Source organism: Bombina bombina, chromosome 3, assembly GCF_027579735.1.
Source record: "Bombina bombina isolate aBomBom1 chromosome 3, aBomBom1.pri, whole genome shotgun sequence".
NCBI classification, from domain to species: Eukaryota; Metazoa; Chordata; class Amphibia; order Anura; family Bombinatoridae; genus Bombina; species Bombina bombina.
Genome location: NC_069501.1, coordinates 64593672 through 64608833, shown reverse-complemented (window position 1 = coordinate 64608833; position 15162 = coordinate 64593672). Strand labels below are relative to the sequence as shown.

The 15162-nt window shown below is 36.3% G+C and overlaps 1 protein-coding gene across 1 annotated transcript in view; it reads left to right on the top strand.

The window, feature by feature from the left end:
* ARHGAP31 (Rho GTPase activating protein 31) overlaps positions 1-15162 on the top strand; it is a 529752-nt gene that overhangs the window by 501669 nt on the left and 12921 nt on the right. Inside the window, exons 9-10 of the mRNA XM_053705847.1 lie at positions 10687-10746; positions 11675-12340. Coding sequence (XP_053561822.1) covers positions 10687-10746; positions 11675-12340 — 726 coding nt within the window. The remainder of the gene's footprint in view (positions 1-10686; positions 10747-11674; positions 12341-15162) is intronic.

Here is a 15162-nt window from a genome sequence, read left to right as displayed (position 1 = left end):
AACTCAGGAATTTACAGACTTATGTGAAATTTAGGCACCACTCAATACAGAAGAGCCAGCCATGTATATTTTTTTAGACAGGAAGTTTTATATATTAAAGGGACCTGATATGAAATATTTTTATTTTATGATTCAGATAGAGATTCAATTTTAAACAACTTTCCATTTTATTTCTATTATATAATTTGCTTGATTCTCTTGGTTTCCTTTGTTGAAGAAGTAGCAGTACGCTACTGGGCGCTATCTGAACATATCTGTTAAGCCAATAACATGAGACTTATATGTCCAACCACCAATCAGTAGCTCCTGAGCCTACTTAGGTATAATTTTTCAACAAAGGATACCAAGAGAACAAAGAAAATTAGGTAACATACGTAAATTGCAAAGTTGTTTTATATTACATGCTCAAATCATGTCACTGAATGTCTCTCCTGCAGCCTTTTCCAAATGGTCTCCCACTACCTCAAAGTCAATAGGTCAAAGATGGAACTTTTACTGTTTCAACGTCATCATACTGTAACTATATTATCCTAAATCCTCTCCATTATTATTTATTTATTTCATGTAATTAGCAAGAGTCCATGAGCTAGTGACGTATGGGATATACAATCCTACCAGGAGGTGCAAAGTTTCCCAAACCTCAAAATGCCTATAAATACACCCCTCACCACACCCACAATACAGTTTTACAAACTTTGCCTCCTATGGAGGTGGTGAAGTAAGTTTGTGCTTCAGATTTCTACGTTGACATGCGCTTCTCAGCATTTTGAAGCCCGATTCCTCTCAGAGTACAGCGAATGTCAGAGGGACGGTGAGAGTATCACCTATTGAATGCATTGATTTTCCTAACGGGGGTCATAGGTTCTCTGTTATCGGTCGTAGAGATTCATCTCCTACCTCCCTTTTCAGATCGACGATATACTCTAATATATAACATTACCTCTACTGATAACTGTTTCAGTACTGGTTTGGCTATCTGCTATATGTGGATGGGTGTCTTTGGGTAAGTATGTTTGTATTACTTAAGACACCTCAGCTATGGTTTTGGCACTTTATGCATTTATATAAAGTTCTAAATGTATGTATTGTACTTATATTTGCCATGAGTCAGGTTCATGTATTTCCTTTTGCAGATTGTCAGTTTCATATTTGGGAAAGTTAATATTAAGAAATATTTTTCTTACCTGGGGTTTAGTCTTTTTCAATTGACTACTTTGTTTCAAATTACTGGCTGACTTAGGCTCACGGGTGCGCCAAATGCTACACTTTATTGCGTCATTCTTGGCGCGAGAATTTTTTGGCACGAAAGGCACGTCCGTTGACGCAAGTTCGTCATTTCCGGCGTCGTAATTGACGCAGAGGTTTCACACAGGGTTGCGTCATTAGTGACGCGAGTGTGTCATTTCCAGATATGGTTGGCGCCAAAAAGTTTTTTAAGTTGCGTTGTGTGTCATACTTGGCGCCAAACTTTTTTCATTATTTATTTGCCCCATTGCTGTTTGCCTCTTGCCTTTTTCTATGTTAGAGGGCTATGCTATTTGCATTTTTCCCATTCCTGAAACTCTCATATAAGGAAATTGATAATTTTGCTTTATATGTTGTTTTTTCTTTTACATTCTGCAAGATGTCTCAATCTGATCCTGTCTCAGAAGTATCTGTTGGAACTTTGCTGCCTGACATCTGTTTTACCAAAGCTAAGTGCATTTGTTGTAAAATTGTGGAGATTATTTCTCCTAATGTCATTTGTAATAGTTGCCATGATAAACTTTTACATGCAGATAGTGTGTCCATCAGTAATAGTACATTGCCGGTTGCAGTTCCTTCAACTTCTAATGTACATGATATACCTATGAATTTTAAAGAATTTGTTACTGATTCTATTCAGAAGGCTTTGTCTGCATTTCCACCTTCTAATAAGCGTAAGAGGTCTTTTAAAACTTCTCATAAAGTTGATGAAATTTCAAATGACCGACAACATAATGAATTATCCACCTCTGATGAGGATCTGTCTGATTCAGAAGATCCTTCATCAGATATTGACACTGACAAATCTACTTATTTATTTAAAATGGAGTATATGCATTCTTTGTTAAAAGAAGTGTTAATTACTTTGGATATTGAGGAAGCTAGTCCTCTTGATATTAAAACCAGTAAACGTTTAAATTCTGTTTTTAAACCTCCTGTGGTTACTCCAGAGGTTTTTCCTATTCCTGATGCTATTTCTGATATGATTTCTAAGGAATGGAATAAGCCGGGTACTCCTTTTAATCTTTCTGCAAGGTTTAAAAAATTGTATCCTTTGCCAGCAATTTCAATACAGTTTTGGGAAAATATCCCCAAAGTTGATGGGGCTATTTCTACTCTTGCTAAACGAACCACTATTCCTATGGAAGATAGTACTTCCTTTAAAGATCCTTTAGATAGGAAGCTTGAATCTTATCTAAGGAAAGCCTATTTATATTCAGGTCATCTTCTTAGGCCTGCAATTTCTTTGGCTGATGTTGCAGCTGCTTCAACTTTTTGGTTGGAGAATTTAGCGCAGCAAGAATTGGATTCTGATTTATATAGCATTGTTCGTTTACTACAACATGCTAATCATTTTATTTGTGATGCAATTTTTGATATTATCAAAATTGATGTTAGATCCATGTCTTTAGCTATTTTAGCTAGAAGAGCTTTGTGGCTCAAATCTTGGAATGCTGATATGACATCTAAGTCTAGATTACTATCTCTTTCTTTCCAAGGTAATAATTTATTTGGTTCTCAGTTGGATTCTATTATTTCAACTGTTACTGGGGGGAAGGGAGTTTTTTTGCCTCAGGATAAAAAACCTAAAGGTAAATCTAAAGGGTTCTAATCGTTTTCGTTCTTTTCATCAAAATAAAGAACAAAAACTTAATCCTTCCCCCAAGGAAACTGTTTCCAATTGGAAGCCTTCCTCAAATTGGAATAAATCCAAGCCTTTTAAGAAACCAAAGTCAGCCCCTAAGTCCGCATGAAGGTGCGGCCCTCATTCCAGCTCAGCTGGTAGGGGGCAGATTAAGGTTTTTCAAGGATGTTTGGGCAAATTCTGTCCAAAATCAATGGATTCAGAGCATTGTCTCTCAGGGGTACCGAATAGGATTCAGAGTAAGACCTCCTGTGAGAAGAGTTTTTCTCTCATGCATCCCGGTAAAACCTCAGGCTTTCCTGAAGTGTGTTTCAGACCTGGAGGTTTCAGGGGTAATCATGCCGGTTCCTTTTCAGGAACAAGGTCTGGGGTTTTATTCAAATCTATTCATTCAGACCAGTTCTGGATCTGAAAATTTTCAATCGTTATGTAAGAGTACCAACTTTCAAGATGGTGACTATAAGGACTATTCTGCATTTTGTTCAGCAAGGACATTATATGTTTACAATAGACGCAGGATGCTTACCTTCATATTCCGATTCATCCAGAACATTATCAGTTCCTGAGATTCTCTTTTCTAGACAAGCATTACCAATTTGTTGCTCTTTCATTTGGCCTAGCAACAGCTCCAAGAATCTTTTCAAAGGTTCTGGGTGCCCTACTCTCTGTAATCAGAGAACAGGGTATTGCGGTGTTTCCTTATTTGGACAATATCTTGGTACTAGCTCATTCTGCAGAATCTCACACGAATCAACTAGTGTTGTTTCTTAGAAAACATGATTTGAGGTTCAATTTACCTAAAAGTTTCTTGATTCCTCAGACAAGGGTCACCTTTTTAGGTTTCCAGATAGATTCAGTGTCCATGACTCTGTCTCTAACAGACAAGAGATGTTTGAAATTGGTTGCAGCATGTCGGCTTTGTATGCTGAATCAATGGTGCCGGGATTATACAAAGATATCACAATTAATATCCTTAAATCCCAATGTTCAACACTCTCTGGCGTGGTGGTTAAATCACCAGCGTTTAGTTCAAGGGGCCTCTTTTGTTAGGCCAACCTGGACTGTGATCACAACAGATGTGAGTCTTTCAGGTTGGGGAGCTCTGACAGCACAAGGGGTTTGGAAATCTCAAGAGGCGAGATTACCAATCAATATTTTAGAACTCTGTGCAATTCTCAGAGCTCTTCAGTTTTGGCCTCTGTTGAAGAGGGAAACGTTCATTTGTTTTCAGACAGACAATATTACAACAGTGGCATATGTCAATCATCAGGGTGGGACTCACAGTCCACAAGCTATGAAAGAAGTATTTTGGATACTTGTTTGGGCGGAATCCAGCTCCTGTCTAATTTCTGCGGTTCATATCCCAGGTGTAGACAATTGGGAGGGGAATTATCTCAGCCGTCAGACTTTACATCCAGGGGAGTTGTCTCTCCATCCGGATGTGTTTTCTCAGATTGTTCAGATGTGGGGTCTTCCAGAAATAGATCTGATGGCTTCTCATCTAAACATGAGACTTCCCAGATACCTGTCCAGGTCCAGGGATTCTCAGGCGGAAGCAGTGGATGCGCTGACACTTCCTTGGTGTTATCAACCTGCTTATATCTTCCCGCCTCTAGTTCTTCTTCCAAGAGTGATCTCCAAAATCATCATGGAACAATCATTTGTGTTGCTGGTGGCTCCAGCATGGCCCCACAGGTGTTCGGATGTCCAGTTGCCAACCTTGGCCACATCCGTTAAGGCCGGACCTACTGTCTCAAGGTCCGTTTTTCCATCAGGATCTCAAATCATTAAATTTGAAGGTATGGAAATTGAACGCTTAGTGCTAAGTCATAGAGGTTTCTCTGACTCAGTAATTAATACGATGTAACAAGCTCGTAAATCTGTCTCTAGGAAGATTTATTATCGAGTTTGGAAGACTTACATTTCATGGTGTTCTTCTCATAAATTCTCTTGGCATTCTTTTAGAATTCCTAGAATTTTACAGTTTCTTCAGGATGGTTTGGATAAAGGTTTGTCTGCAAGTACTTTGAAAGGACAAATCTTTGCTCTTTCTGTTTTATTTCACAGAAAGATTGCTATTCTTCCTGATATTCACTGTTTTGTACAGGCTTTAGTTCGTATTAAACCTGTCATTAAATCAATTTCTCCTCCTTGGAGTCTTAATTTGGTTTTGAGGGCGTTACAGGCTCCTCCATTTGAGCCTATGCACTCTTTGGACATTAAACTACTTTCTTGGAAAGTGTTGTTCCTTTTGGCCATCTCTTCTGCTAGAAGAGTTTCTGAGCTTTCTGCTCTTTCTTGTGAATCTCCTTTTCTGATTTTTTATCAGGATAAGGCGGTTTTGCAGACTTCATTTAAGTTCTTACCTAAGGTTGTGAATTCTAACAACATTAGTAGAGAAATTGTTGTCCCTTCCTTGTGTCCTAATCCTAAGAATTCTTTGGAAAAATCCTTACATTCTGGATGTGGTGAGAGCTTTGAAATATTATGTTGAAGCTAAAGAAAAGACTTCTAGTCTATTTGTTATATTCTCTGGTTCTAGGAAAGGTCAGAAGGCTTCTGCTATTTCCTTGGCTTCTTGGTTAAAGCTTTTGATTCTTCAAGCTTATTTAGAGTCGGGTCAGACCTCGCCTCAGAGAATTACAGCTCATTATACTAGATCAGTCTCCACTTCGTGGGCTTTTAAGAATGAAGCTTCAGTTGATCAGATTTGCAAAACGGCAACTTGGTCCTCTTTGCATACATTTACTAAATTCTACCGTTTTGATGTATTTGCTTCTTCAGAAGCAGTTTTTGGTAGAAAAGTTCTTCAGGCAGCTCTTTCAGTTTGATTCTTCTGCTGATGTTTTAAGCTTTTCTTTTCTTTATGAGAATAACTTATATTTTGGGTTGTGGATTAATTTTTCAGCATGTGGCTGTTGTTTATTTTTATCCCTCCCTCTCTAGTGACTCTTGCGTGGAGTTCCACATCTTGGGTATTTGATATCCCATACGTCACTAGCTCATGGACTCTTGCCAATTACATGAAAGAAAACATAATTTATGTAAGAACTTACCTGATAAATTCATTACTTACATATTGGCAAGAGTCCATGAGGCCCACCCTTTTTATGGTGGTTATGATTTTTTTGTATAAAGCACAATTATTTCCAAATTCCTTTGCTTTTTACTCCTTTCTTTATCACCCCACTACTTGGCTATTCGTTAAACTGAATTGTGGGTGTGGTGAGGGGTGTATTTATAGGCATTTTGAGGTTTGGGAAACTTTGCCCCTCCTGGTAGGATTGTATATCCCATACGTCACTAGCTCATGGACTCTTGCCAATATGAAAGAAATAAATTTATCAGGTATGTTCTTACATAAATTATGTTTTTTAGGTTGCGCCACCAAACTCCATAGCACTGCTTTGATCACAATTTTTCTGCTGCTTTTTACCCCTCACATTAATTTGTTAACTAAATCTCGCCACTTCAATTTGTGGATCACATCAAAGCAAGGGTCATCTTTCTTTTTTATTAATTCATTTTCTTTGGCTTTTTTCATGTATCTGTATTATTTTTAGTTTTTTTTAACCATTAATTCATTGTCATTTTTTATGTGTCCAGTGCTACAACATTTGGTGGTGCGTTATAAATAAATGAAAATTTTAAACAATTCTAAATTTCACAATTTTTAACTCAAGATACCGTGAAGATTCTGATCCAACCTCTTATTTGTAATTTTTTTTTATCTGTATTATATTTAGTGGTTTTTTTTATTATTTAATTGTTCTTTATTGACCAAATAAAACCTTTTACATTATGTATTACAATCTTCGTATAGCATACAAAAATAAATGTCAATACAGATGATTATATAAATTTTATTCATGACTTTTGTTTGTATTCTTTTTCCAAAACATAAATATAACAAAACATAAACTAAACATATTGTAATTACAGTATCCACATAATTAATGTGTACATCAAATTAAAACAGTGTATATAGTAGGTATCGCATTTGATTTCCATTTTTTGACTATTGTGTACTTAGCTGCATTACATATAACGTAAGTAGTTTCTTGTGCTCTAATGGCGTAGAGTGAGGGAAACCATGAAATAGCCAGATATTTGGTTCAAAAGAGGATGGTTTCATTTAAAATGTGGGCTGTTTCTCTTGCTATAGTAGAATAGGGTTAGCATCTGGCAAGTCCACCATGTGTGCCATGTTTCCTATTTCTTTTTCACAGCTCCAGCATATGCCTTTTTCCTGTAGGGTATATTTTTTTTAAGTCTGCTGGGAGTTAGATACCACCTATGTAGTATTTTGTGTTTCATTTCTAGAATTCTACATGATATTGATGAAGATTTTACATTACAAAATATTTTAAGTGACTCTGCATGTGGGATTTCAATATCTAGTTCTACTCCTTTTGTGATCAAGAATGGTGGAATATATCCATGTGTTGTTTGTTGTAGAGTATTGTGGATGAGTGAGAGAGTATGTGACACTGTCTCATCTTGTGTGCTTAACTTCTCGAAATTCGTCTGGGGCCTTAATAGGTTAAGTTTGTCATTGTGTCTGGATATATATGAGTGACGTTGATAATATGGGTACCATTGTTGGAAAAATGGAAAGCCTCTATCGGATAGTTCTTGTTGTGAATATGTGATTGATTTGGTTGCCAAATAGAATATTTGTATACTTCTATGCGTGTTGTGTAAGGCTTTTTTTATGTATCCATGGCCTGGGAGAAATTCTTGATTATCAATAATGGGGGTGAGTGGTGAGTATGTAGAAGAGATATTGGGAAATTCAATTCTGGCTTTTTCCCATGTAACGTAAGTTTCTTTTATTATCTAATTTTCAGTGTTATAAAGTAAGTTTTTAGCTTTGGTAGTCCTGCACTGCGCTCCCATATGTTCCAACTTTGTTATGTGATGCTCAATTTCTATACAGATTTTTAAGTCCATGTTATGAAACCAGTCTACAATTTTCTGTAAAAATATAGCTGTTCTATATTTTTGTAAATTTGGAACTCCCGTGCCTCCTAAATGTATAGGTAGTGTCATTATTTTCTTATTTATTGTAGCATGTTTTTTGTTCCATATGAAGTAAAATAATTGTTTTTGGAAGTTTGGTATATATGTAGGTGTGAGTGGAATGGGTAATGCCTGTAAGATATATAAAATTTGTGGTAGAACATTCATTTTTATGCTATGTATTCTGCCTAGCCAGGAGATTTGCTTGGATCGCTATCTTCATAAATCTGCAACAATATTGTTATATAGGGGTATGTACAGTATTTATAGTTAAATAATTCAGTAGTAGAGTTTGCTAAATAAATACCTAAATACTTTAATTTGTTTTTTTGTAATCTAAAGGGGCATGTGTCCATAATATGTTGGATGATTTCAGGAGGCAATGTTGCATTAAAAATTTCTGATTTTGTGTAATTAATACTATAGTATGAGACTAACCTAAATTCAATAAGTATTTTATGGATGGCAGTGTCTGGGTTTGTTACAAAGAGTAGGACGTCATCTGCGTATAGTAAAATGTTATGTTCTGTTGTTCCAATAGTCAGACCTTTAATTGAGCAGTCAGATCTAATTTTAGTTGCAAGGAATTCAATAACACATGCAAATTTGTTATGGGGAATGAATTAGATAAAGTTCCATTTATCCTAATTCTAGCTATTGGGGTAGTATATAACGCAAAAAAAAAAACAATAAACCAGTGGCTAAGTCCCAATCTCTGCAGCAAGCTTTTTAAGAATAACCAGCAAACACAATCGAATCTGTAGAAATAACCACAAGTGGGTATATTTAATATTTTTATTTAACCATTAATTAGTCATTGTGTACGTGCCCAGCACTACAGAATTTGGTAGCACTTTATAAATAAATGAATATGATAACTCTAAAATTCACCTTTTTAACTCAAAATACCGCAAAGATTCTGATCCAACCTCTTTTACGTCCTGATTTTAATTTCTTTAAGAGTCTTCTAATTGGCCTGAGAGTCACCTCAATATCACTGCTGCATCTGTTTTAAATGCTTATGTCAGATTTACTGCATCTATCTCATTTAGTATTCATTCTCTATTAAAAGTATTTAAACATTCTTTTTGGTAGTTTTGCAGTCCACAAACAAACTTCTTAAGAAGCCGCTCTAATTGTTTTTTATTTTACCTCCTTTTGCTGTGGCCAATAAGGGACAAATATAAATTAAATCCTGCATATATCAACTAATCACTGTATAGCATCTTGCAAGGTCAAGTTTTTAATGTGGAAGATGCATTCCAGCCAAACGGGGCAGTGCAACTTTTTTTTATTATATATAATTAAATGTTGTATTGAAAACTGCATTTTGAGTTTAAAGGGACAGTAAATGTATATATAAACTTTATATAATACTTAAGTTTATGTTCATTTTATTCCCAGATAGTGGCCCCTGAAACTGCTTCTTCTCTGTCCTCAGCCTGCCTGACTTTAAAAGCACTTTTTTCTAAGTACAGTCATAATGTTCTTTGGCCAATCAGGCCATACCCCCCGTGCCCTATACTTTAATGTAGCATGCTCCCTTGCATTAGAAATTCATTGGCTGCATAGAGATAAGGGTCGCACATACGTAGAAAATCCTACTACAGTTAATACATTTTGCCTGCACAGGAACACACTACCTTAAAGGGACAGTAACGTCAGGATTAAACGTAAATGGATTGGATATAGCATGTCATTTTAAGCAACTTTCTAATTTACTTCTATTAGCAATTTGGCTTAGTTCTCTTGGCATCATTTGTTAAAGAGTAATCCAGGGTAAGTTCAGGAGCATGCACGTGTCTTTAGCCATCTGGCACCAGTGTTTGCAACAGAGTTTATAGCAATATTATACATTGTTGCAAATACTGCTGCCATAGACTGCTAAAGACAAGTGCTCACTCTTGAGCTCATATCAACCAACCTAGGTTTACTCTTCTACAAAAAATACCAAGGGAACAAAGCTAATTTTATAATGGAAGTTATTGGAAAGTTATTTAAAATTGCATGCTCTGTCTGAGTCATGAAATTTAAAGGGGCAGTCAACACCAAAATTGTTATTGTTTAAAAGATTGATACCCCCTTTACTAATCATTACCCAGCTTTGCATAACCAACATGGTTATATTAATATACTTTATAACATTTAAACCTCTAAATGTCTGCCTGTTTCTAAGCCACTACAGACAGCCTCTTATCACATGCTTTATTATTAGCTTCTCACAATAATACACTGCTAATTCATGTGTTGCCATTATAGATAACATTGTGCTCTCTCCCATGGAGCTGTGCACAATGCAACATTAGCTAAAATGCAAGTCAATAGACAGTAAATAAATAGCCATGTGATCAGGGGCTGTCAAGAGTCTTAGAAACAAGTTCATCACAGAGGTTAAAAGTGTATTAATATAACTGTGTTGGTTATACAAAACTGGGGAATGGGTAATAAAGGGATTATCTATCTTTTTAAACAATAATATTTTTGGAGTAAACTGTCCCTTTAATTTTGACTTTACTGTCCCTTTAAAGTGCATGGTGTTAGCAAATTGTCCCCTTATTGAGCAGGGTGAAGCGGCAGCAGTTTGGGGGGGGGCAATATCTTAGGGAAAAGTAACTTTATAAAAGGTGAATGCCCCATAACAAACCTTTGATGGGCACAGACTATAGCCTTATGTAAATATGTTCACTGTCCCTTTAACATCCATTTGACTGTGTGTAGTTATAAATGTATAATCCATGTATGTGTGTATTAATGCAGTTCCTTTACCCTCACAGAGAAGGCTACTATACGCCCAGCTAAAAGCATGGATTCCCTTTGCTCTATGCCAGCAGAAGGTGAGTATACAACTGGATAAATGCAGATTTAAGAAAATGGTTATTAGTTACATGAGAAAAGCCATCTGGTCAGTATAACAGTGTTGGAAATGCCTCTTTACTGTCCACTTAAGTACTTCATCCAAGTCCTAGCCAGTAATGATTTATCCACGCTGAAAATGATTTACTGGGGCTATCTACAAGTGGATAATTTGTCACCGTGAGTTTAAACACAGATTGTACAAATTGCTCCAAGCTACGATGACCTGAGTTATGGTAGAATTAACCTTCAAACCATACGTATATATTTTATGTCAAATCAAAAACCGCTGAAGCTTCAGCTTTGTGCAGAATTTGTATGGAAGCTAAAAATATAACTTACTAATGTTTTACATAGATTAAAATAAGAGAGCGAGAAAAATATGTTTATACTTTATTGTACTCATCCATTCATTATATTATGCAGCTCACTGACATATTTAGTTTTTTTTCATAGGAATATTTCTTACAACTCAGCTGCATTTTAGATTTCTGATAAAAATACATCTTGTTTTTATGTATTTATAATTTGTTTACTGTAAAAGTCATTTTTTCACATATTTTACTATCCGGATGACATATTTTTTATTAAAAACTAGATGTTGTGAAATAATCTTGTAACATTATCTTTAGAATGATATTAGCAATGTCACCTATTTTCCACCAAAAAAAATTATCTTGATCAAGCATTGGTCATTATGCAGCTATTTGGCAATGGTCAATAATTTGTTAGCCAACTCTCGGAGAGAAATAAGATGAAATTTCTCATTAAATTGTTTGGCACCCTTTATTTAAAATGTTCCTTTTAATGATAACTTCACGGTATATACTTGCAGCAGCACTGTGTTTTATTATCCTTTTGCATCTTGGGTCTTTATAAATGTTTCTCATAATACGTGTCTTTACTTAGGTGAGGATGAAAAAGTGAGCCGTTTTAAGAGATCAGTAGGCACTGGGGGTTTCTTCATACCAGTGTTGAAATCACGTACCACCGGAACTGGCAGCACTTTTGACCTTCGGAAGCATGATAATGAATGGGAGACAGAGGAATTTTTTGGCGCTACAGGTGGGTCAGGATCCAACCATGAAACGGATAGTCCCAAGAGTTTACAGCTGAAGGCACCACCAGAACAGATGAAGGTGTTCCGTGTTGGTGATGATCTGGAAAACGAGCAGACTTCTCCAAAGATACGCAAGCTGTTTTATACATCCAGCGATGGATCAAACAAGTCTAACTTTCCGGGCAGCCTATTTCCTTTGGAAGCTTCTCCCAGACACCAGAGAAAAGCCTTAAACATTTCGGAGCCATTTGCAGTGTCTGTGCCTCTGCGGGTATCAGCTGTTATTAGCACCAACAGTACCCCCTGCAGGTCATCCAAAGAACGCCATATTCTCTCAAGTCTGGAGGAACTGGCCTTGCTTGAACCAGATTTAGCTGCCAAATCCATAGTTACAGATACCAATAGTAATGGTAGAATCAAGGAAGGCGCTAATTCTACTGACTCTAAAGAAAAAAGCAAAATGAAGGAACCAGAAAGATCATTCTACAAAGGAATAGACTCAGAGGATGTCAATGGTAAAGTTATCACTTTCTGCATAATAGTATATATGTACAAATACAGTAAATATATATATGTATATATTGCATTACAGTATGTGATCTATGCGTAGTTAAAGGGACATTGTCACACATGCAATTAGGTTCATAAGTAATTTTTCTCTGGGCGCCACCACAATGGTTTCAAAGTGAAGATGTGATTGAAGTGCAATTTTCAGCTTTAATTTAAGAGGCTTAATAAAATATTGTATGAACAGTTAAGGGACATTCTTTTCCATAATTTTTATTTTCTAAAAAGACAGATAATCCCCTTTTATTACTCATTCTCTAGTGTTGCATAGCCAGCACAGTTATATTAATATACTTCTTACCTCTGTGATTACCTTGTATCTAAGCCTCTGCAGACTGCCCCCTTATTTCAGTTCTTTTGACAGACTTGCATTTTAGCCAATAAGTGCTGACTCCTAGGTAACTACATGGGCGTGAGCACAATGTTTATCAACATGGCACACATGAACTAATGCCCTCTAGCTGTAAACAGACTGTCAAAATCCCCTGAAATAAGAGACGGATTTCAAGGGCTTAGAAATTAGCATATGAGCCTACCTAGGTTTAGCCTTCAACAAAGAATACCAAGAGAACAAAGCAAATTTGATGATAAAAGTATATTGCAAAGTTGTTAAAATTGCATTCCCTATCTGAATCATGAAAGTTTATTTTTGACTTGACTGTCCCTTTAAGAATGACAGCAATTTTCAAACATAATCTCCCACCCCCTCATTTTCAGGGGTTCAGAAGTATTTGGGCAAACTAAGATAATCATAAATGAAATAACAACGGCTTTATAAACATCCAAATATTTATGGACCTAACTTTATAGTATCAGTGTGTGTATATTTATTTTATTTTGTTTTATTTTGCTATTAAAACACACTGGCATGGAGAGAGATCACGCAAACAATAAAATATATATTTTTTTACACAAATGCCCTTTTTTCCCTATATTTTAAACCATGATAAAGAGGTTAAACACATAAAGTTGTGTGCTCAAATAGAGTGCATTACAACTCCTGAGAAGGATACAACCAGTAAGCCTACCAGGGCTTGCATACTTACATATCCTTTAATCACCGGCCATGTTATGATCATCAACAACAGAGGAGAGCCACAGGTGCCTGACCGTATGAACAATATTTTAACCCCTTCATAGTTATTTAACACATAGTGAAAAATAAATTGTTCTGATGAATAGAGCATTTTATTTTTACACATTAATGTCGGTTTACCTGTGAGGTATTTCAGGTTGGGTATTGAAAGGAAGAAGATGGGATTTTTCCATGATACAATACCAACTATTCGTCTTGATGAAAAGTTTAAAGGGACATGACACCCACATTTTTGCTTTTATGATTTAGATAGAGAATGCAATTTTAAACATCTTTCTAATTTACTTCTATTATCTAATTTGTTTTATTCTCTTGATATTCTTTGCTGAAAAGCATATCTAGATATGCTCAGTAGCTGCTGATTGGTTGCTGCACATAGAAACCTCATGTGATTGGCTCACCCATGTGCATTGCTTTTCCTTCAACTAAGGATATCTAAAAAATTAAGCAAAATAAATAATAGAAGTAAATTGTAATGTTGTTTAAATTTGTATGTTTTATCTGAATCATGAAAGAAAGATTTTGGGTTTAGTGGCCCTTTAAATCTTTAAGTTCTGCTGTTAAAAATAAAGAAATACTCGCACAAGTGTACCCTGCCTCAGTATTAAAGGGACACTCAAGTCAAAATTAAACTGTCATGATTAAGCTAGAGCAGCCATTCTAAACAACTTTCCAATTCACTTCCATTAACAAAATGTGCGCAGTCTTTTTATATTTACACTTTTTTAATTCAACAGCTCCTACTGAGCATGTGCAATAATTCACAGACTATACGTATATGTATTTGTGATTGGCTGATGGCTGTCACATGATATAGAAGTGGTGGAAATTTGTCAGAAAAAATTCTACTACTCAATTTAAAGGGACAGTCTACACCAGAATATTTATTGTTTTTAAAGATAGATAATCCCTTTATTACCCATTCCCTAGTTTTGCATAACCAACACAGTTATATTAATACACTTTTTACCTCTGTGATTATCTTGTATCTATGCCTCTGCAAACTGCCCCCTTATTTCAGTTCTTTTGACAGACTTGCATTGTAGCCAATCAGTGCTGGCTCATATGAACTCCACGTGCATAAGCACAGTTTTATCTATATGAAAAACACATGAACTGACATCCACTAGTGGTGAAAAACTGTCAAAATGCCCTGAGTTAAGAGGCGGCCTTCAAGTGCTTAGAAATTAGCATATGAACCTCCTCGATTTAGCTTTCAACTAAGAATACCAAGAGAACAAAGCAAAATTGGTGATAGAAGAAAATTGTTTAAAATTACATGTCCTATCTGAATAATGAAAGTTTGTTTTGGACTAGACTGTCCCTTTAAGTTCAGACTAAGGGCTAGATTTATGAAAGCCCTACGGCTGCAAGTTCTCTCAAGAACTTGCTCGCCGTAATTTATCAAGCAGGGGTCACCAGACCGCCGCTTCCCTAACCTCTTCGCCACCTCTAAGGTGGCAAAATTCAATCTCCTCGGTCTAGTCAGACCGAGGAGATTGACAGCTCCTGCCCGCGCTTGATTGGCTGTGCGCAGGCAGGGAGCGGGATTGCACGCGAGCGCAAAATTGCGCTCGTGTGCAATGGCGAATACCTGTGGGTAATTTCGCCCCGCCACAGGCGAGCTGAGGCATACAGCGGCGCGTATACGCGCCCCTGTACGCCTCAGCTTTA